Source organism: Crotalus tigris, unplaced genomic scaffold (assembly GCF_016545835.1).
Source record: "Crotalus tigris isolate CLP2741 ecotype Arizona unplaced genomic scaffold, ASM1654583v1 scf7180000020719.984301794:720406, whole genome shotgun sequence".
In the NCBI taxonomy this organism is placed as follows: Eukaryota; Metazoa; Chordata; class Lepidosauria; order Squamata; family Viperidae; genus Crotalus; species Crotalus tigris.
Window position 1 is genome coordinate 222,067 of NW_024098147.1, and position 20,612 is coordinate 242,678.

The following is a 20,612-nucleotide window of genomic DNA, read 5'->3' on the forward strand; positions in this document are numbered from 1 at the left end:
GTCCAGCTCCCTGCTCAAGCAGGAGAACCTATAACATTTCAGACAGGTGACTGTCCAGTCTCTTCTTAAAAAGCTCCAGTGATGGAGCGCCCACGATTTCTGGAGGCAACCTCTGTTCCCCTGGTTGATTGTCCTTACTGTTAGGAAGTTTCTCTTTAGTTTCCATCCATTGTTTCTCGTCCTGCCTTCTGGTGCTTTGGAGAATAATTTGACACCCCCCACCTTCTTTGTGGCAGCCCCTCAAATACTGGAATACTATATTAAATATTAAAACAATGTCAATAAGAGAGACATGACATGACATTTGTAGCAGTAGCTTATAACTCCTACATTTTTCGATAAAGTTTGTGAATTGGGTTTTAGGACTTGTTTTTGACGTGGCAAGCCTCTCTGGGGACCGACCCCGGGCTAATGCTGGCACGTCCGTAATTACTATGTAATACTGTTTGCTTTGCCAGGCCAGTTAGGCCAAGCTTTCTCGGTCTTCCACCCTCGGCTGAATCCGGCGAAGCCGTGGGAAGGCCGGTCTAAAGCCGGCCTCTCCCTCCCAAGAGCCTCGGTCACGCTTTTTCTAGCTGAAGCTGTGAGACGAGATAAACTTTTCTTTCGACAAAGTCAGGGCGTGACTGCAGCGTGTCCTGCACGCTGATAACTCTTCACCAACCAGCTACGCTGCTTGGTGCCCTGTCCTTGCAGCTGGCCCAGAGCAAGCCGGCTCCAGTTCGGTCAGGGGTAGGGAAACTTGGCTCTTTTCGGACTGGTGGACTTCAACTCCCAGAATTCCTGAGCCAGCCATGTTACTGTTTTTGAGCCAGGTCTGGTCTAATCTGTGCTTGTAGCTTTGGTTTTTCCTGCCTAAATGGAAAACTTTTTTTCCCCTCCACATTGAAACTCATTTTGTTGGGCCTAAGGGCCTATTGTTCCAGTTTGTCAAGATCTTTTTGGATCCTGAGTTTGCCTTCTGGGGTGTTGGCTACTCTTGCCAGTTTGGTGTCCTCTGCAAATTGGATGAGTTCCCCTTCAATTCCCTCATCTAAGTCATTGATGAAGATATTAAAGAGCTTACTGGGCCGAAGACGGAGCCTTGTGGTGCCCACTGCTTACTTCCCTCCATGTGGATGTGGTGCCGTTGAGGACTACTCCTTGAGTACGGTTTTCCTGTGGACTGTTTGCAACAAAACATTTGAGGGTTCTGTGATCACACCCCGACATCTTAGCCTTTTCCAGAGTGCTGCATTCCTCTGAAAGACTCTTTACAATGTCTGACGTTTCAGAGTCAATTAAATCTCTTTTTTTTGGCCCATTATTTATAAGCAGTAATTATTAATAATTATTAAGGTGTGCTTAATAATTACGCACACCTTGATACAGGGGTGTGGATCTCCTTAGGCCACACCCTCCCTCATGACACAAACATACACATCACCTGATATGCTTGTATCCGCTAAGCTAGGGGTAGGCCACCTTGGCTCTTTTGTGACTCGTGGACTTCAGCTCCCAGAATTCCTGAGCCAGCCATGCTGAGGGGAAAGGGAGAGGTTTCCAAGCTGAGCCAGGCTGGCTGAGGAATTCTGGGAGTTGAAGTCCACCAGTCATGAGGGGGCCATAGTTCCCCCATGCTGGCTCAGGAATTCTGGGAGTTGAAGTCCACCAGTCATGAGGGGGCCATAGTTCCCCCGTGCTGGCTGAGGAATTCTGGGAGTTGAAGTCCACCAGTCATGAGGGGGCCAGAGTTCCCCCATGCTGGCTCAGGAATTCTGGGAGTTGAAGTCCACAAATCATGAAGGGGCCATAGTTCCCCCATGCTGGCCCAGCAATTCTGGGAGTTGAAGTCCACGAGTCATAAAGGGGGTCATAGTTCCCCCATGCTGGCTCAGGAATTCTGGGAGTTGAAGTCCAGGAGTCATAAAAGGGCCAAGGTTGCCTACCCCTGCACTAAGCGTATAAACTTGTATACATCTTGGAGGTGGAAAATACCTATGGAAATGGTGATATGGTTGGTCAAAATACTCGCTTGCCCACTCATTGTGCACACAGTGTAAAACTTAAGTGCCATTGCTATTTTATTTTATTTTATTATTTTATTGGCTAAATTTATTAAGCCGCCCGTCTTGCCACAGGCTAAATCTTGTGGGCCTGCAAATATGGCAGCCTTCAGGCTTTAACTAGGCCGTCCTTAGCTGGTTTGCCTCTGTGCCTTGCCCAGCTTGCGCTGAGCTGTTACGCATGAATGGCGTCCTTGTGAATGCACAACGCCATTCCCGCCGTGGCTTCCCTGCAGCGGTCTCCTGCCGGAGCCTTCTTTAGGTGCCCGAGAGTAGCCCCCCCCCCCGCTTCCCCTCCCATCTGTTAACCTGCTTGATCTGATTTTTTAACACTCTTTATGTGTCCGTGTTATAAAGAGCCGCTGCGGTTGACAGAACGCAGTCCAGATGCTGCAGTTCCCACGCTGCAGCGAAAAAGCACAGGAAAGAAATTGCTGCCCTGACCGTTGCCGTTTCTCCTTACCTGGAGGGCCAGTATATCAAATAAATAAATAAATATCAGGAAGAATCCAAGGCTTTTCTTTGAAAAAGGCGAGTTTCAGAGAGGGGTGATTTTAAAGGAGAATATTTCCAGCTCAAGGGTTCAAATGATGGGTCCCTGGTGCTCTCTGAGCTTGGTGGTTTTTCTTGTAGACGTTTCATGACCCAACTAGGGAACATCCTCAGTGTTAGGAGGAGGAGGACCGTGGGGTCCCTGGTACTCTCTGAGCTTGGTGGTTTTTCTTGTAGACGTTTCATGACCCAACTAGGGAACATCCTCAGTGTTAGGAGGAGGAGGAGGACCGTGGGGTCCCTGGTACTCTCTGAGCTTGGTGGTTTTTCTTGTAGACGTTTCATGACCCAACTAGGGAACATCATCAGTGTTAGGAGGAGGAGGAGGACCGTGGGGTCCCTGGTACTCTCTGAGCTTGGTGGTTTTTCTTGTAGACGTTTCATGACCCAACTAGGGAACATCATCAGTGTTAGGAGGAGGAGGAGGACCGTGGGGTCCCTGGTACTCTCTGAGCTTGGTGGTTTTTCTTGCAGATGTTTCATGGCCCAACTGGGGAACATCATCAGTGTTAGGAGGAGGAGGACCGTGGGGTCCCTGGTGCTCTCTGAGCTTGGTGGTTTTTCTTGTAGACGTTTCATGACCCAACTAGGGAACATCATCAGTGTTAGGAGGAGGAGGAGGACCGTGGGGTCCCTGGTGCTCTCTGAGCTTGGTGGTTTTTCTTGTAGACGTTTCATGACCCAACTAGGGAACATCATCAGTGTTAGGAGGAGGAGGAGGATCGTGGGGTCCCTGGTACTCTCTGAGCTTGGTGGTTTTTCTTGTAGATGTTTCATGACCCAACTAGGGAACATCATCAGTGTTAGGAGGAGGAGGAGGACCGTGGGGTCCCTGGTACTCTCTGAGCTTGGTGGTTTTTCTTGTAGACGTTTCATGACCCAACTAGGGAACATCATCAGTGTTAGGAGGAGGAGGAGGACCGTGGGGTCCCTGGTACTCTCTGAGCTTGGTGGTTTTTCTTGCAGATGTTTCATGGCCCAACTGGGGAACATCATCAGTGTTAGGAGGAGGAGGACCGTGGGGTCCCTGGTGCTCTCTGAGCTTGGTGGTTTTTCTTGTAGACGTTTCATGACCCAACTAGGGAACATCATCAGTGTTAGGAGGAGGAGGAGGACCGTGGGGTCCCTGGTGCTCTCTGAGCTTGGTGGTTTTTCTTGTAGACGTTTCATGACCCAACTAGGGAACATCATCAGTGTTAGGAGGAGGAGGAGGACCGTGGGGTCCCTGGTGCTCTCTGAGCTTGGTGGTTTTTCTTGTAGACGTTTCATGACCCAACTAGGGAACATCATCAGTGTTAGGAGGAGGAGGAGGACCGTGGGGTCCCTGGTGCTCTCTGAGCTTGGTGGTTTTTCGTGTAGACGTTTCATGACCCAACTAGGGAACATCATCAGTGTTAGGAGGAGGAGGAGGACCATGGGGTCCCTGGTGCTCTCTGAGCTTGGTGGTTTTTCTTGTAGACGTTTCATGACCCAACTAGGGAACATCATCAGTGTTAGGAGGAGGAGGAGGATCGTGGGGTCCCTGGTGCTCTCTGAGCTTGGTGATTTTTCTTGCAGATGTTTCATGGCCCAACTGGGGAACATCATCAGTGTTAGAAGGGAGGAGGAGGAGAACTATGGAGTTCTTGATGCTCTCTGGGCTTGGTGGTTTTTTTGCACACATTTCATCACCCAACTAGGGAACATCAATAGTGCTAGAAAGGAGGGGGGGAGAAGGAGGAGGAGAACTATGGAGTCCTTGATGCTTTAGAAAGGAGGAGGGGGGAGGAGGAGGAGGATTGTAGAGTCCTTGGTCCTCTCTGAGCTTAGTTGTTTTCTTGCGCAGGGGAGGAGGAGGAGGACTTTGGGGTCTCTGGTGCTCTCTGAGCTTGACAGTTTGTGGAGAGGAGGAGGGGGGGGGAAGAGCGAGAAGGAGGGCTGTGGGGTCCTTGGTCCTCTCTGAGCTTGGCTGTTTTCTTGCAGACGTTTCATGGCCCAACTGGGGAACATCATCAGTGCTAGAAGGGAGTGGGATTTGTGGGGAGGAGGAGGAGGAGAAGAAAGGAGAGGAGCAGCAGGAGGAGGAGGACTGTGGAGTCCTTGGTGCTCTCTGAGCTTGGTGGTTTGTGGACAGGAGGAGGAGAGGGCAGAGGAGGAGAAGGAGGAAGAAGAGGACTGGGGGATCCTGGGTGCTCTCTGAGCTTGCTTGTTTCCTTACAGACGTTTCATGACCCAACTAGGGAACATCATCAGTGCACGTAAGGAGTGCGGTTTGCTGCCAGTTTATATCCTGCCCTTTTGCCCTGTCAGTGTCGCTGGTCTTAGAGATTCTTTGATTGGGCTGTTGGCTTCTTTGGCAGCTTCTCCATTGGGGCCTTGCTTACTTGATCGATGGCCTGATGTTAATCTTGGAGTTCATCTCTGCTGACCTGGATGCTGATCGCTGGTGGAGAGGCCATTGTCTCTTTTGCATAGTCTGTAGATCAGTGGTTCTCAACCTGTGGGTCGGGACCCCATTTGGGTCGAACGACCATTTCACGGGGGTCGCCAAACAAGGCTGTCCGCCATTTTTTCCCCCTTTTCTTTGGCCACGCCCCTGGCACCCGGTGATGTATAAGTGGTTGGGGGTCACCACAACATGGGGAACTGTATTATGGGGTCGCGGCATTAGAAAGGTTGAGAACCACTGCTGTAGATGTTGTTAACATCTGTGCGTCTAGGGATGGCCGATCTGTCAGAGGGCTTCTAGAAACTCCCTGGCGTTTCTTGGGTGAGGACCCCTCAGTTTTAGAATAACAGAGCTGGAAAGGGCCCTTGGAGGTCTTCTAGTCCAACCCCCTGCTTGAGCAGGAGGCCCCGTGTCCTTCCAGACAAATGTCTTTTCTTGAAGACCTCTAGGGATGGAGCAATCCACAACTTCTGGAGGCAAGCCATCCCACTGATTAATTGCTCCCCATTATCAGGACATGTCTCCTTACTTTAAGAAAAATGGCCCTCAGTTGTGCTGGTAAGTCGAGTTGCCTGGCTTCTGTTTTTTTCTGGAAAGCTGTGTTGGTGCCACAACCGAACATCTTTAGGTTAGCACGGTGTTTCTCAACCATGGCAATGTTAAGCGGTTTGGACTTCAACTCCCAGAATTCCTCAGCCAGCGTTGCCAAGGTTGACAAACACTGGGTTAGTAGAGTAGAGAGTAGAATAGAATAGAATAGAATAGAATAGAATAGAATAGAATAGAATAGAATAGAATAGAATAGAATAGAATATGGATTAGAGTAGAGTAGAGAAAAGTAGAATGGAATTAATAGAATAGAATATGGAATAGAATAGAATAGAATAGAATAAGGAATAGAATAGAATAGAATAGAATAGAATAGAATAGAATAGAATAGAATATGGAATGGAATAGAAATAGGAATAGAGTGGAATATGGAATACCTTTATTGTCATTGTGTACCAACGGAATTAAGTATATCGAGACAAGGTCAGTTAACAGTCATTTCTGCCCCCCCCCCAAAATTGATGGGCACAGACTGGATGACAGGCCTTCTTTGTGGCAGCTCCCCCCCCTTAAAATACCCTCTCCCCAGGCCAGCATGGTTCCTCTCCTCAGAAACAAACCAAATCAGTCGTATTCCCTTGGTTCATCACAAATGGTCATCATCAGAGGTATTATGGTGTGTATGTGTGTGTGTGCCACAGTTGTTAAGTGAATCAGGTGGTCGTTAGGCTTACCCCATTGACTTTGTTTGTCGGAATCTGCTGAAGTTTGATTCTGTGACCCTAGGGATGCCACAGTGGTTGTAAGTGTGAGCACTGGTGGTTGCAAATCCCCCCCTTTTTTATCGCTGTTCTGATTTGGAAAGATCAGTAAATGAACGATTGCAAATTGAGGACAGCTTGGCCTTCCTAGTGTTAGGGTTCAAATCCTTAGCGCCCCCCCCCCAAACGTTTGCAGATTTGGGCAAGGTATAAATGCTGTAAATAAATAAATCCTCTTAGTATGGTATCAGGATTGGGGTTTTTTTCCCCCATTTTCCTCAGCCTTCAAACTTTGCTATTTTTAAAGAAGGTCCTAGGACAATGTTTCTCAACCTTGACAATTTTAAGGCATGTGGACTTCAACTCCCAGAATTCCACAGCCAGCATTGCTGGCTGTGGAATTCTGGGAGTTGAAGTCCACATGCCTTAAAATAGTCAAGGTTGAGAAACACTGTCCTAGGAAAGTGCTTTGACTCTCTCTGATGACACTGAAACCGCAGATGGCACTGAAGTACCAATTTGCCCTTTCCCTCCGAGGGCTCGTTTCAATCAAAACAGCAATGCAGTTGCTTGGCCCGAGAGATTTTTCTGTGGATGGATTCCTAGGCTGTCTCCTTTATCAACAGGATAAATAGGCAGTGGATAAATTTGGTAAACCGTGGTTTAAAAAAAAAAAGGATCCTAGCTTCCGAACACGTGTGAATATGAAAATCTTGAGATGCGTTCCGAATATATGTTCCTTTCCTTTCCCAGCCAAATCGAGTAGGAAGCTGACTTTCTTATACTTGGCGAACGATGTCATCCAGAACAGTAAAAAGAAGGGACCCGAGTTTACGAAGGAATTCGAATCGGTGCTCGTGGATGCTTTTTCACACGTGGCCAGGTAGGTATACCTGTGCTTTTGCCCCCTGTGCTTTTCGTGGACCATCCTTGCAGTTGCAGTGATTCCAAAGGAAGCCGGCGTGACGTCGTGGAGGGGGGGGGTGTCTCCTCCTCCTGCTGGAATATTTGTCTCCTGTTGTGTTTTCCACAAAGCTTGGGCTACCTTTCCAGAAGGACTGCCAATTTATATCTTCCTCTGAAATAGCCTTTTGTCCATGGCTGTAATAGAGATGGGAAGGGCCTGCCGAGTGTGTGTGTGTCTCTGTGTGTCTGTGTCTGTGTGTCTCTGTGCAGGCATGTGGTCTTGCTCTGTTGCCATCTTCCGCCAGACCGCAATGGCATTGTAAGATACAGGTTTTGGTGTGTGACTCTGTGTGTGTCTGTGTGTGTACTCTGCACAGGGTCACAAGATGTACCTGACTAGAACAAAATGGGGGCATCACCCCTGACTGACAGGAGGGAAGTTGAACAGTCACGTTAGAAAGGACGACTTGACGGGAAAAATAGTGGAAGCTACACCAGCGGAGCGGATCAGTCTGCAGTAACTGAGCTTACCGTGTTCTATCATCCGACAAAAATTTAGCAAAATAAACAATAATAAAACCCTCAAAGGTCATTTTCTGTCATCCTTTTCTATGTTTCTATGTTTTAGATTAAAGCTCTTTTCTTTTCTCCCTTCAATTAACCTCACGTGGTTTAAATGCTGGCCTAGAAACTAGGTGCGTTCTAGTCCCACCTTAGCTATGAAAGCCGGTTGGGTGATTTTGGTCCAATCACCAGGAGACGGTGAATTCTAGACTCACCTTAAGTATGAAAGCCAGCTGGGTGATTTTTAGTCCAATCACCAGAGACGGTGAGTTCTAGTCCCACCTTAGGCAGGAAAGCCGGCTAGGTGATTTTGGACCAATCACCAGGAGATGGTGAATTCTAGACTCACCTTAGGCAGGAAAGCCGGCTAGGTGATTTTGGACCAATCACCAGGGGATGGTGAGTTCTAGTCCAGCCTTAAGGATGAATGAAAGCCGGCTGGGTGATTTTGGGCCAGTCACCAGGAGATGGTGAGTTCTAGTCCAGTCTTAAGGATGAATGAAAGCCGGCTGGGTGATTTTGGACCAATCACCAGGAGAGGGTGAGTTCTAGTCCAGTCTTAAGGATGAATGAAAGCCGGCTGGTGATTTTGGGCCAATCACCAGGAGACGGTGAGTTCTAGTCCAGTCTTAAGGATGAATGAAAGCCGGCTGGGTGATTTTGGGCCAATCACCAGGAGATGGTGAGTTCTAGTCCCATCTTAGGTAAGAAAGCCAGCTAGGTGATTTTGGACCAATCACCAGGGGATGATGAGTTCTAGTCCAGCCTTAAGGATGAATGAAAGCTGGCTGGGTGATTTGAGTCCAATCACCAGGAGAGGGTAAGTTCTAGTCCCACCTTAGGCAGGAAAGCCAGCCGGGTGACTTTCAGCCACTTCCTCTCTGTCAGCCCAACTCACCTCACGGTTTTGGGGGAAATAGGAGGAGGAAGAGGAAGGTGTTTTGGTTGTATTCCCCGCCTCGACTTACCTGTAAAAATAATAGCGGTGGGATCAAAAGCCCTCGTTCTATTTGTATGCGTTGGCGATATATTTATTTATTTGCTCTGCTTACGAGTGGCACGCAAAGTTCAAAAGGAAATAACTCCAAATAACCACAAGAATCTCTTTTGAATATCAGCCCTGTGAATTTGCTGCTGCTGTCCACAAAAGCAGAGTTAACGTTCGCCCCATTCTCAAATTGTTTGATTTCTTCTTTGACACCCCCCTCAGTCTCCCCCTGGGCAAACAAAGGACTGCACCCCAATTTTACTTCTTTTCCTGCCGTGGGCCGCTGCATGTTCAGACGACTCCACAAAGTATTTATAGCTTCATTCTTTACGATGCAGAGAAATCCCTGCGAGAAATCGGGAAGAAACCCGCATTCTCCAGCAGGATGACTGTAGAGTCCAAATGGATGGGTTCTATGACGGCCTTCCTGCCTGGCAGACTGGGTAAAAACTTCGGCCACACCCCTTCCTTTGGGCGTGACCCCAGTTTTGACTCAGTCTCGAAGCCTGGTACAAGTGCGAGAGGCAGCTCTCAGAACCAAACGAATTTAAACTCAAAGAAAACAGAAAAAAGGAATCCCCTCTCCTTCCCTTTGCAAGAGAAACTTCCCGGCAACAATTAGAACTGAGAGAGGCAGCCAGGATCGGCGGACTCGTGAGTGGGGCTAGCTGGGGAGGCTCAGAACGGGCCGGATCGCTCGCCCTTTCTTCCGGCCCGCCGAGCAGCTGTTTGGCGCGGGGGATCTCACCGGGTTGCGCGTAGCCCCCCGGGCCCTCCCAACAGCTGAGCAGCCTGGCCGAGGGAGCTGAGCGCCGCTCGGCGCGAAACAGCTGAGCCGCGCGGGAAGCGGCAAACCAGGTCGCCGCTCGGCTGCGATCAGCTGAGCGGCGCGATAGACAACGCGGCAAGAGCAAAGCCGGCGCTGAATTTCCTTCTATCCAGAGGAAAGGCGCAGCCCCCTCATGACTAGAGGAGTCTTCCTGATTGCAAAAATCAGGATCCGCCATTGTTTTTGAACCTCGTGGATTCCCGGGCTTCCATTGGGAGGCGTGGCTTCTTCCCCATTCGCCATTTTGGAAATTGATCTTCCCGCCGTTTCCCCTTGGGGGCGGGGCCATCACCCGGACTCCATTTTCCGGCAAACAAAGGGTTTTTTCCCTTGCAAGGATCTGAGGTTACCCAAGGAAATTGAGACAGAGGAAGGAAGAGGGAAAGCAAAAAGAACCGTTTCCTATCGTGGTCTGTTGCCACAGCCACAGACTGGGGGGAGAGAGAGAGAGATATAAACTGCACCTTGTCTGGACTAGGTGAGGAGGTGAGGAGGAATATTCTTCCCTAACTGTTCCTATAGTGGCCTTTAGTCACTGCCTGGCAGGATCTTCTGTCCAAAGAATCCTGTCTGTCCGGCCATTGTTTGTATAGGCAGAGGAGGGCACAGTCCCAAGCATCTGCCTCTGATCTGCGTACCTCATTCCCCCATCCCAGGCATTTCCTACTCGGGGTGTCTGGCACAATGGCAGACAATGTCTCGTATTCAGTCACACAGGTCCCTCAATTGTCCCCCCCACAGCAGCAGCGAAAACGCAGATCCTCTGAATCAGAGGTGGGGGGGAAGAAGAAAGCTAAAACAAAGCACCTTACTCAGAAGGGACAGTCTAAAACGGCTGAGCGAGAGGCTTTGAGGAGACATTTGGCTTTAGAAAGACAAATTAGCAGGGCACAGAGAACCAATGCCAATGGGACAAATTTGGTTTCCCCTGTCCCAGTGGCGGCACCCAGCACAGAACCTACTGCCGAGGAAGTGCTCAAGACTTGGTCTCCTCCTGGGGAAACTGAACAGTTAGATCCTCCAATCCCTCCTCACCAGCTTCTTCTCCCTCACCCGACCACACTCCAGCGCCTCACCCCAGCGACAAAGCGCAGGAGAACATATGGTCGGCACAATTTCAGGCATTCATGCAGGATGCATTCTCCCAATTCATGGCTTCCAAAGGGCAAGTGGCCTTTCACACACCCCGTAAGGGACGAGCTAGGCCACCCCCTACCAACATCTCTGAATCTTCCTCTCAACTAGGAGAGGGTGACTCAGTAGATCTTGACATGTCAGACATGCCCCTATCGGAGGACGAGGAAACCGCACCTGAGCAGGAGACGAGCTCTGGCCTCTTTAACCCAGCGCTCCTAAAATCACTCCTGATAAAGGCAGTTTCCACAGTCAGCCTAACATCAGTACAGGATGAGAGGCCATCGACAAGCAAGGAGGCCAACCCTCTATTTGCCAAAAAGGTCCCACAGGACAAGTACATTCCATGTGCGGAGGTCTTCATGACCACGCTGGAGGAACAATGGTCCTCACTTGCAAGCCCACCGGCACCTAACAGCGCGGAGAGGAAGCTTTTCAACCTATCTCCCTCCTTCTCTAACATGTTAGAGGTTCCCACTGTAGATAACCCCTTGATCTCATTATTCTCTACCTCCGCGATTCCAGGAGACATGGCGGAGGTCTTGAAACCTGAGGAGAAGAAATTTGAACACTCCTTCCGGCGTTCCCATATGGCTGCAGCCTGGGCGGCCAGAGCAGCCACCTCATCATCATTCTTCGCGAGGGCCTGCATCATGTGGCTGAGGGAACTGCAGGGCACGGTGCCTCCAGACCAGGTCAGAGTACACCAGACATTGGCCAAACTCCTCGCGGCCTCTCAGTTCATGTCTGACGCTTCACTGTACGCAACTAAGTATGCGGCAAGATCCATTGCGGCCACAGTGGCCTCGCGTAGGCTACTGTGGCTCAAAAACTGGAAGACAGACCTGAGGTCCAACTGGCGTCTCTCGACGTCCAAATACAGTGGAGAGGCCCTATTTGGTTCCATTCTGGATCCACATGTCAGCGAAGGCAGAGACAAGAAAAAAATCCTAGTACATCCATCAAAGAAGTTAGACAGGAGAGGCAGTCAGGACTTCCGGAGGCAGGGCTCCCGCCCAGGAAGACCCTGGGAATGGAGGCAGCCCTTTCGATCAGGGCAATCCTGGGACTGGCCCAGAGGCTCACGATCCTTCTACCCGAGACAGGATCGAACCCAGGATCGCCAAAGACCGGGAGCCAGGGGCCAGTTCCAGTCCAGACGCCCATATAGAGGAGCGGGAGGCAGATCCTTTAAGCGTACCAAGTGACGCCAAACAGGATACACCCATCGGGGGTCGGTTAGGAAATTTCACCGAGGTCTGGGAACAGACCACTCCCGACGCCTGGGTCCTGGAAACGATCAGGCATGGCCTGACCTTAGACTTCTGTTCTCCCCCTCCAAACCGGTTCATCAGATGTCCCATCTCCAGAAGAGTACACAAGAAAAGGCTGATAACTTCGGCCATAGCTCACCTCCTGTCAATTCAAGCCATAGAGACGGTACCAAAGGAAGAGGAAGGAAGAGGATTTTATTCTATCCTCTTCGTTATCCCAAAGACATCAGGAGGGTGGAGAGCAATCTTGGACCTGAAAGGCCTGAGCTATTTCATAAAGTACAGGAGGTTCAAGATGCACTCCCTAAAGTCCATACTAGCCAGCGTCAGGGAAGACGATCTATTATCCTCAATAGATCTCACAGAGGCGTACCTACACATCCCCATCCACCCCAGCTACCGGACATTCCTCAGATTTACCTACGCGGGGCGACATTACCAGTACAGGGCATTACCCTTCGAACTGTCGTCAGCACCAAGGGTATTCACAAAGATCTTAGCTGTACTAGCGGCCCATCTCAGGTTGATCCCGGTTCGCGTCCAGTTTTATCTGGACGACATCTTGATCCAGTCCAGATCTCGGGAACAAGCAAGGGCAGATCTCAAGACCACAATCCGAACCCTGCAGGGGCACGGATTCTCGGTCAATCTAAACAAGAGCCACCTCATTCCCTCAAGGAGACTGCAACACCTGGGCGCGGTGATAGACACGTCACAGTGCAGGGTATTCCTTTCCCAGGAGAGACTGATCAGCATATCCAAGCTAATCCACCAAATTCAAAGGATCAGGAGAGTGCCCTTGCTACAACTCTCGAAGCTCCTGGGGAAGATGATATCTTGCATGGGCATCATCCCATGGGCCAGGCTACACTCGAGGGAGTTGCAGTGGTTCCTCCTACCCTACCAGAGGAGGAACCTCAGCACCTCCAACAGGAGTGTGCTGGTACCAGCACAGGTGATGAAATCACTAAAATGGTGGCTATCCCCCACGACACTCAAGGGGAGCATAGTCAGGGAACCGAACAGGGTCACACTCAGGACAGACGCGAGCCTGTTCGGATGGGGAGCGCACCTGGGAACCCAGATAGCACAGGGCCAGTGGGGACAGAAGGACCTGTCACACAGCATCAACTGGCTAGAGCTCCGGGCCATACACCTGGCCCTCCGCCATTTCTCACACCTAGTAACGAGGAGGCACGTCCTCGTACTAACAGACAACGTAGCAGCCAAGGCACACGTAAACAAGGAGGGAGGAACGAGATCAGTGGAACTAATGAAAGAAGCATTGGCTCTGGCTCGGTGGGCAGAAGCCAATGTGAGTTCCATCAGAGCGGAACAAATCTCAGGGGAGACAAACACCCAGGCAGACTCCCTGAGCAGAGCCAAGGTGGACCAGTCGGAATGGCGTCTGGACACGGCTCTCTTCGAGGAGATCTCCCGGAGGTTCGGACAACCGCACCTAGATCTATTTGCCAACCACAAGAACACACAACTCCCCAGGTTCTTCTCCAGATTCCCGTCCCCGGGATCGGAGGGAACGGATGCTCTCAGGTGCCGGTGGCCGGCGCAACTCCTGTACGCCTTCCCACCGCTGCCACTAATACCGGCAACCATACGCAAGATGATCGTGGAGGGCGCAGAAATGGTCTGCATTGCCCCTCACTGGCCACGGCGCCCGTGGTTTGCCGACCTCGTGGACCTTTCGATATCACCTCCGTGGAGGATTCCCCGGACAGGGTAAAACTCAGTCAGGGCAAGCTCGTACACCCAGACCCCCAGTGGCTACATCTAGCCGCTTGGCATTTGAGTGGCAAAGCTTAACTAAACAATCTTATTCTGCAGGGGTGATATCGATCATACAGGCATCACGAAGAGCGTCCACTAATAGGATTTACGACGCTACATGGAAGGGATTTTGTAGGTGGTGCGCTTCGCTTCACCTAGACCCGACCGCAGTATCTATCCCTAATATCCTAGATTACCTATTGGAGGGTCTTAATAAGGGCCTGTCAGTCAATACTATCCGCAGACAGATAGTGGCCCTCTCAACTGTACTCTCCTGCGACAACTTAACTTCCCTAGCACAACATCCAGCGATTAGTGCCTTTTTAAAAGGGGCATCTAACACAAAGCCCCCAGTCATACACAGGTACCCGTCCTGGAACCTGCCTAAGGTCCTTCTAGCCTTGACATCAGCACCCTTTGAACCTCTTGAAACATGCTCACTCCATCACCTATCACTGAAGGTAGCTTTCCTTGTGGCAATTACTTCAGCAAGGAGAATCTCAGAACTAGCAGCACTGTCAGTAAGGAAGGATCTGTGTACCTTTTTCAAAGACAGGGTCGTTCTTAGACCAGACCCGACCTTCATTCCGAAGGTAAATAGCATCTTTCACAGATCTCAGGAACTTACGCTTCCTGATTTCTGTCCAAGACCCAAACATAGGCTAGAACACAGATGGCACAAGCTAGACGTACGGAGAGCACTGTGTTTCTACGTGAAACGCACCTCGGCTTTCCGAAAGACTGAAGCATTATTTGTGTCCTTTCAGCCATCAACTATGGGAAAGAAGGTATCTTCTTCCACCATAGGCAGGTGGATCAGAGCCTGCATAGCGCAGGCCTACGTCTCACAGGATTTGCCAGCACCCACTCAGGTGACTGCACACTCAACTCGGAGCGCAGCCACATCTGCGGCGTGGCTAACGCAAGCTCCGGTGGAAGAGATTTGCAGGGCCGCAACCTGGTCCTCACCTTCGGTTTTCATTCGACACTACCGTTTAGACTCCCTAGCAGCAGCAGAAGCGGCTTTTGGCAGAAGAGTTCTTCAACAGGTCGTATCTGCTCAGAGTTCGGTAGCCTAGACATTCCCTCCCAGGGGGACATGAGGGCTTTGGTATGTCCCATCCATTTGGACTCTACAGTCATCCTGCTGGAGAAGGGGCGTTGTCTTACCTGAACGCCTTTTCTCAGCAGGATGATGTAGAGTCCAAGCCCACCCAGAGGATAGGTCTAGGCAGGGATATAATAAAGATATAATAAAGAGCTGCAATGTTAATTCCAACAAAGTTTCTCGCCTAAGTCAAAACTGGGGTCACGCCCAAAGGAAGGGGTGTGGCCGAAGTTTTTACCCAGTCTGCCAGGCAGGAAGGCCGTCATAGAACCCATCCATTTGGACTCTACATCATCCTGCTGAGAAAAGGCGTTCAGGTAAGACAACGCCCCTTTGACACGGGGAAAAAAAGGGATCCCCTGGAGCACGCAGCCCTTAAAGCCTCTCATTTTGACCCGATTGCCACGAGCCACGAAAGACACCGCTTCACACAACCTTGCTTTGGTTCCCTTTCCCACCCGTCACAAAATACGTCCAGATCCCAGCAAATGGGCCTCCTCTTTTGATACGGCGGCCCGGCTGAAGGACGGCGCAAATATTCCCTTTAAAAATATCCTTCGGATCCCAGTTGGCCCTTTTGGCATGGTGGTTAGTTCTTTCCGCCCGCCTTGCTCTCTATCTGAACACGCTTTTAAGTGAGGTCAGCAACTCAAGTGTGGGGATTTATCGGATTTATTTATCCTCCTCCTCCTTCTTCATCTTCTTTTCTCTCTCTCTCTCTCTCTCTCTCTCTCTCTCTCTCTCTCTCTCTCTCTCTCTCTCTCTCTCTCTCTCTCTCTCTCTCTCTCCCTCCTTTCCAGATTGTCTTTCTGCTCGGCTTGCTCCATCTGTCACCGGGTGACGCTTCGCTCACTGTGGGCCAAGCTATAAACAAGCAGATCCGTGTTCTTTCCTGGCAGCCCATATATTAGGCGCTAGTTAAAGACCGGCCATGTTATTTAGCCAGGACCTTCTGCCTTCTGAGGGACGTGATCTGGAAGGTGCAGGGAACAGATTGGGGAAGCGGCTTCTGGACAGCTCTTCTTCTCCCCCCCCCAAGCTGGCGCCCTCCAGATGTGCATGAGCTTCTGGCCGCTTGGGCTGATGTTGTCCCCCAGGCATCAGGAAGAGTCTGGGGTGGGGAAGATGGCTGCGCATTTACAGGCCATTTCTCTTGGCTGGGGGAGGTTTCCTAATGGCTGTAGCTCTCACAAGGTGTGGAAGAAGAGCAGGGTAGGCACGAATACCCTTGGGGTGGGAATTAGATGAGAAATCATCATCATCATCATCATCCTAGGTCCTTGGGAAGGACTCGATAGGTAGACAAAATGCCAAATCCAGTCTGAACATCTGACTGACTGTGCGATGATCCGTAATAGTAGTGGTAGTAGTAGTAGTAGTAGTAGTAGTAGTAGTAGTGATCCGTAGTAGTAGTAGTAGTAGAAGAAGAAGAAGAGAAGAAGAAGAAGAAGAGGAAGAAGAGGAAGAGGATGATGATGATTTGGAAGGGACCTTGGAGTTCACCTAGTCCAACCCCCTGCTCAGCCAGGAAACCCTATACCATTTCAGACAAATGGCTGTCCAGTCTCTTCTTGAAAACCTCCACTGTTGGAGCGCCAACAGCTTCTGCCTGTAAGCTGTTCTACTCATTAATTGTTCTCACTATCAGGAAGTTTCTCTTTAGTTCTAGGTTGCTTCTCTCCTTGATTAGTTTCCATCCATTGCTTCTTCTTCTGCCTTGCAGCCCTTTGGAGAAGAGCTTGACTCCCTCTTCTTTGGGGCAGCCCCTGAGATACTGGAAAGCTGCTATCATGTCCCCCCTGGTCCTTCTCTTCATTAAACCAGACATACCCAATTCCTGCAACTGTTCTTCATATGTGTGTGTGTGTGTGTGTATATGTGTGTGTATATATATATATATATATACACACACACACACACACACACACACACACACACACACACACACACACACACACACATGATCCTGTCCATGTAGTTGTCTGGACTCCAGACTGATTTTAAAGATATGTATGTATGTAAGTGTGTATGTATGTTTATGTATGTATGTATGTGTGTAATATCAACTATTCTATTCTATTCTATTCTATTCTATTCTATTCTATTCTATTCTATTCTATTCTATTCTATTCTATTCTATATTCTATTCTTCCATTCCATATTTTCTATTCTATATTCTATTCTATTCTGTTGCATTCCATTCTATTCTATTCTGTTTCATTCCATTTCTATTCTATTTCTATTCTATTCTATTCTATTCTATTTCTTATTCTATATTCTGCTCTATTCTATTCTATTCTATTCTATTCTATTCTATTCTATTCTATTCTATTCTATTCTATATCTGTTCTATTTTATATCTGTTCTGTTCTGTTCCATTCCATTCTGATCCCTTCCAGCCTAGAATTCTTTGATAGCAACTGTTTCTGATCCTGCTGTTTACGCTGCCCTTTTGTCCTACCTGGCAGGGAGGCAGACGAGGGCTGCAAGAAGCCCTTGGAACGGCTGCTGAACATCTGGCAGGAGAGGAGCGTGTATGGCGGCGAGTTCATACAGCAGCTGAAACTGTCCATGGAGGACTCCAATAGCCCCCAACCCAAAGGTAAATAAAACCCTGCGCCCCTTTTCCCAGAACTCTTTGGGTTACAGGGGGTCCTCGACTCACAACGATTCGTTTAGGGACTGTTCGAAGCTGCAACGAGTGTCTTACGACCGTTTTCTACACTTAATAACCGCTGCATCATTCTCCCCCCCCCATAGTCACAGGATCAAAATCCAGGCACTTGGCAACTGACTCACATTTATGATGGATGCAGAGTCCCGGGGTCGTGTGATCCCCTTTTGGGACCGCCTGACAAGCAAAGATTCATTTAACAACCGGGTTACTCCACAAACTACAATAATTAGTTGCCCTTCTCTGACGATGTTACCCAATTTGGGTAATGTAAGGTCTATAACAGTGGTTCTCAACCTGTGGGTCGGGACCCCATTTGGGGTCGAATGACCATTTCACGGGGGTCGCCAAACCACGCTGTCCGCCATTTTTTTCCCTTTTCCCTAGCTGTCCTACTCCCTCTTATTGATGGCCACACCCACTTGGGGGTCACCACAACATGGGGAACTGTATTATGGGGTCACGGTATTAGAAAGGTTGAGAACCACTGGTCTATAAGAAAAAAGCTCAGAGAGCACCAAGGGTCCCTTACGGCAGGGGTCCCCAACCCCCCCCCCCCCAGTGTGTGGACCGCTACCGGGCCACGGCACGCCAGCAACCGGTCCACACAAGCAAGCAAAGCCCCCTCCGTGGGATGCAGGCAGCACACAAAACCATGCAGCCTCCGGTCGGTGGAAAAACCTCTCTGCACAGAACTGGCCCCTGGTGCCCCAAAGGTTGGGGGCCTCTGCCTCGCGGGAAAGGCTGGTCCGGAAGGATGCCTGCTATGGATCTGCGTTCTCCAGAAACGAGGAGCAATGGGGTGCTTTGCAGATGCATTGCCCTCCACGGCGCCTCCATCGATGCTGGAGAGAGAGCATGGCTGGCCTTGGAACAGTGACGGCGAACCTTTTAGAGACCGAGGGCCCAAACTGTAACCCAAAACCCACTCACGCATCGTCGGGTGCCGGGTGGACGTGGTCCATTGGGTGGGCGTGGCTGCGGTGGTAACGGCAGACTGGGTGGAACTATTTATTTATTATTTATTTATTTATGAGACTTATATACCGCTTTAAGTGCAAGCACTCTCTAAGCGGTGTACACCAGTAAGCAATGTATATATATATATATATATATATATATATATATATATATATATATATATATATATAATATATATATTATATATATATTTACATTGCCCCCAACAATCTGGGTCCTCATTTTACCTACCCCGGAAGGATGGAAGGCTGAGTCAACCTTGAGCCGGTGAGATTTGAACCGCTGACCTGCTGAACACAGTCAGCTAAAGTGGCCTGCAGTATTGCACTCTAACTGCTGCGCCACCTCGGCTTAAAATGTTCAATCAATTCCAACTTCGCAAGATCTTTTTTTCCCCCGCGAGAAGTTGAAATTGACTGATTGATTGAACCTTTTTTTTGCACACAGCGGCGGTGGGGGCCTAAAGCGAACAGGTTTTATAAAACCCAGCTGAAGGCCCGGGGACTGGGGCAACGGCGCGCGTGCCCACAGAGAGGGCTCTGAGTGCCGCCTCTGGCACCCGCGCCATAGGTTCGCCACCACTGCCTTAGAACATCTGGCTTCCCCTTTTGCTTGGTGCTCTGGAAGGCAGCCAGGCGCGCCGAATCCCTTTGCAGAGGGTGGCAGCGGATGCTCCCTGACCAGCTGGTGCTCCATCTTCCCTCCGTGCCGCCAGCTGCCGCTGCTGTGGCGGCTTCTCTTCCAGGCCTGGTTCCTGGCATCCCTTCCCCTGCAGCTGCCAGCCATCTGCCTTTACCTTGACGCCTGCCAAAGCGTCCAAATTCTCACGGGTTTGTGGGGTGTGGGGGGCAGGATGGAGTTGCATCCTGCATAATCTTTGAATAATGACGGGAAGACTCACTTACTGGTTTCTCTGGGATAGCCAGCTCCTGCGGGGTGGTGTCTTGCTGGCTCCCATCGTGGGCGGGCTCACAGGGAGCCGCAGTCACCATTAACGCCAGGCAGCGTTGCCTAGCGGTTTCGAGCAGGGGGGATTTTGAGACCCTTCTGCTCTTTCCCCTCTTGAGGGTGTCCAGAGCTAAAATGAGGACTTAAAGTTAAAGACAGCTGGTCCTCCCTCTCTTTGTCTCTCCCACTCCGCACTGCCCAGCCCCGGACCAGCTGGGTCCTGCTCACCTGCACAGGTGAATCTAAACAGGGAGGGGAAGGCCAGCGGTCTATTTGATGGGGCTGGGCAGAGGCCTTTTTGACCTGGCCTGGTCTGGACTTTTGGCCGTGGGAGCTGTCTGATCTCCTATTGAAAGGATCCCAGAGCCCTCGTTAGCTTTGGTTTTGGCTGAGAACGATGTATAAACCCAGCTAGTTGTGACTTACTGAAACTGTGGCTTGAAACTCAGGTTGTGCAGTGTGGGCTTGCTTTTCAAGTAGAGCAGTGTGGATATGTGCTTCTGATGCTTGACTTGTCTTCCATGGGAGCAGTAAATATCTGTGCTTTGACTTAACCTTTCTCCTTCCTTCCTTCCTTCCTGCCTGCCTGCCTATCTATCTATCTTTTTTTTTTAAAGAAAATTTTATTAAATTTATATAGGTGAGGAAAAATAGGAAGAATACAGGTATGGTAAAGGGAGGGGTAGAAGGAAAGGGAGAGGGGAAGGAAATAAGGAATTAGGGTAAAATAAGGATAGGTACAATCACATATGTCAACAAACAAGCAACCGTCCGGTTCATAATAATGAGTAAGTATCATATTCAACCATTTTTAACAAACTGTAACATATTAAAAATAATTAGTAAACAAATGCATTGATCTATTAAGTAAACACTACTAATAAAATCACAAAAAATATAAATAAATCCTAATAATCAAAAGTAACAAATGAAAATCAGTAAATCAGGAAAAGTAATCGTATCATCACAATGTTAATTAGAACTTGATTAAAAATCAGTCATCTATTCTAAAATATTAAATCCTTCAAGTTCTAACGTGTCTCTAACCATCTATCTGTCTTCATCCATCCCGTCTGTATGTATCCA

At 49.5% G+C, this 20,612-nt stretch overlaps 1 protein-coding gene across 1 annotated transcript in view; it reads left to right on the top strand.

Moving 5' to 3' along the window:
- RPRD1B (regulation of nuclear pre-mRNA domain containing 1B) overlaps positions 1-20,612 on the top strand; it is a 43,904-nt gene that overhangs the window by 7,771 nt on the left and 15,521 nt on the right. The window contains exons 2-3 of the mRNA XM_039368190.1: positions 7,089-7,218; positions 17,392-17,525. Of these exons, the coding sequence (XP_039224124.1) occupies positions 7,089-7,218; positions 17,392-17,525 (264 nt within the window). The remainder of the gene's footprint in view (positions 1-7,088; positions 7,219-17,391; positions 17,526-20,612) is intronic.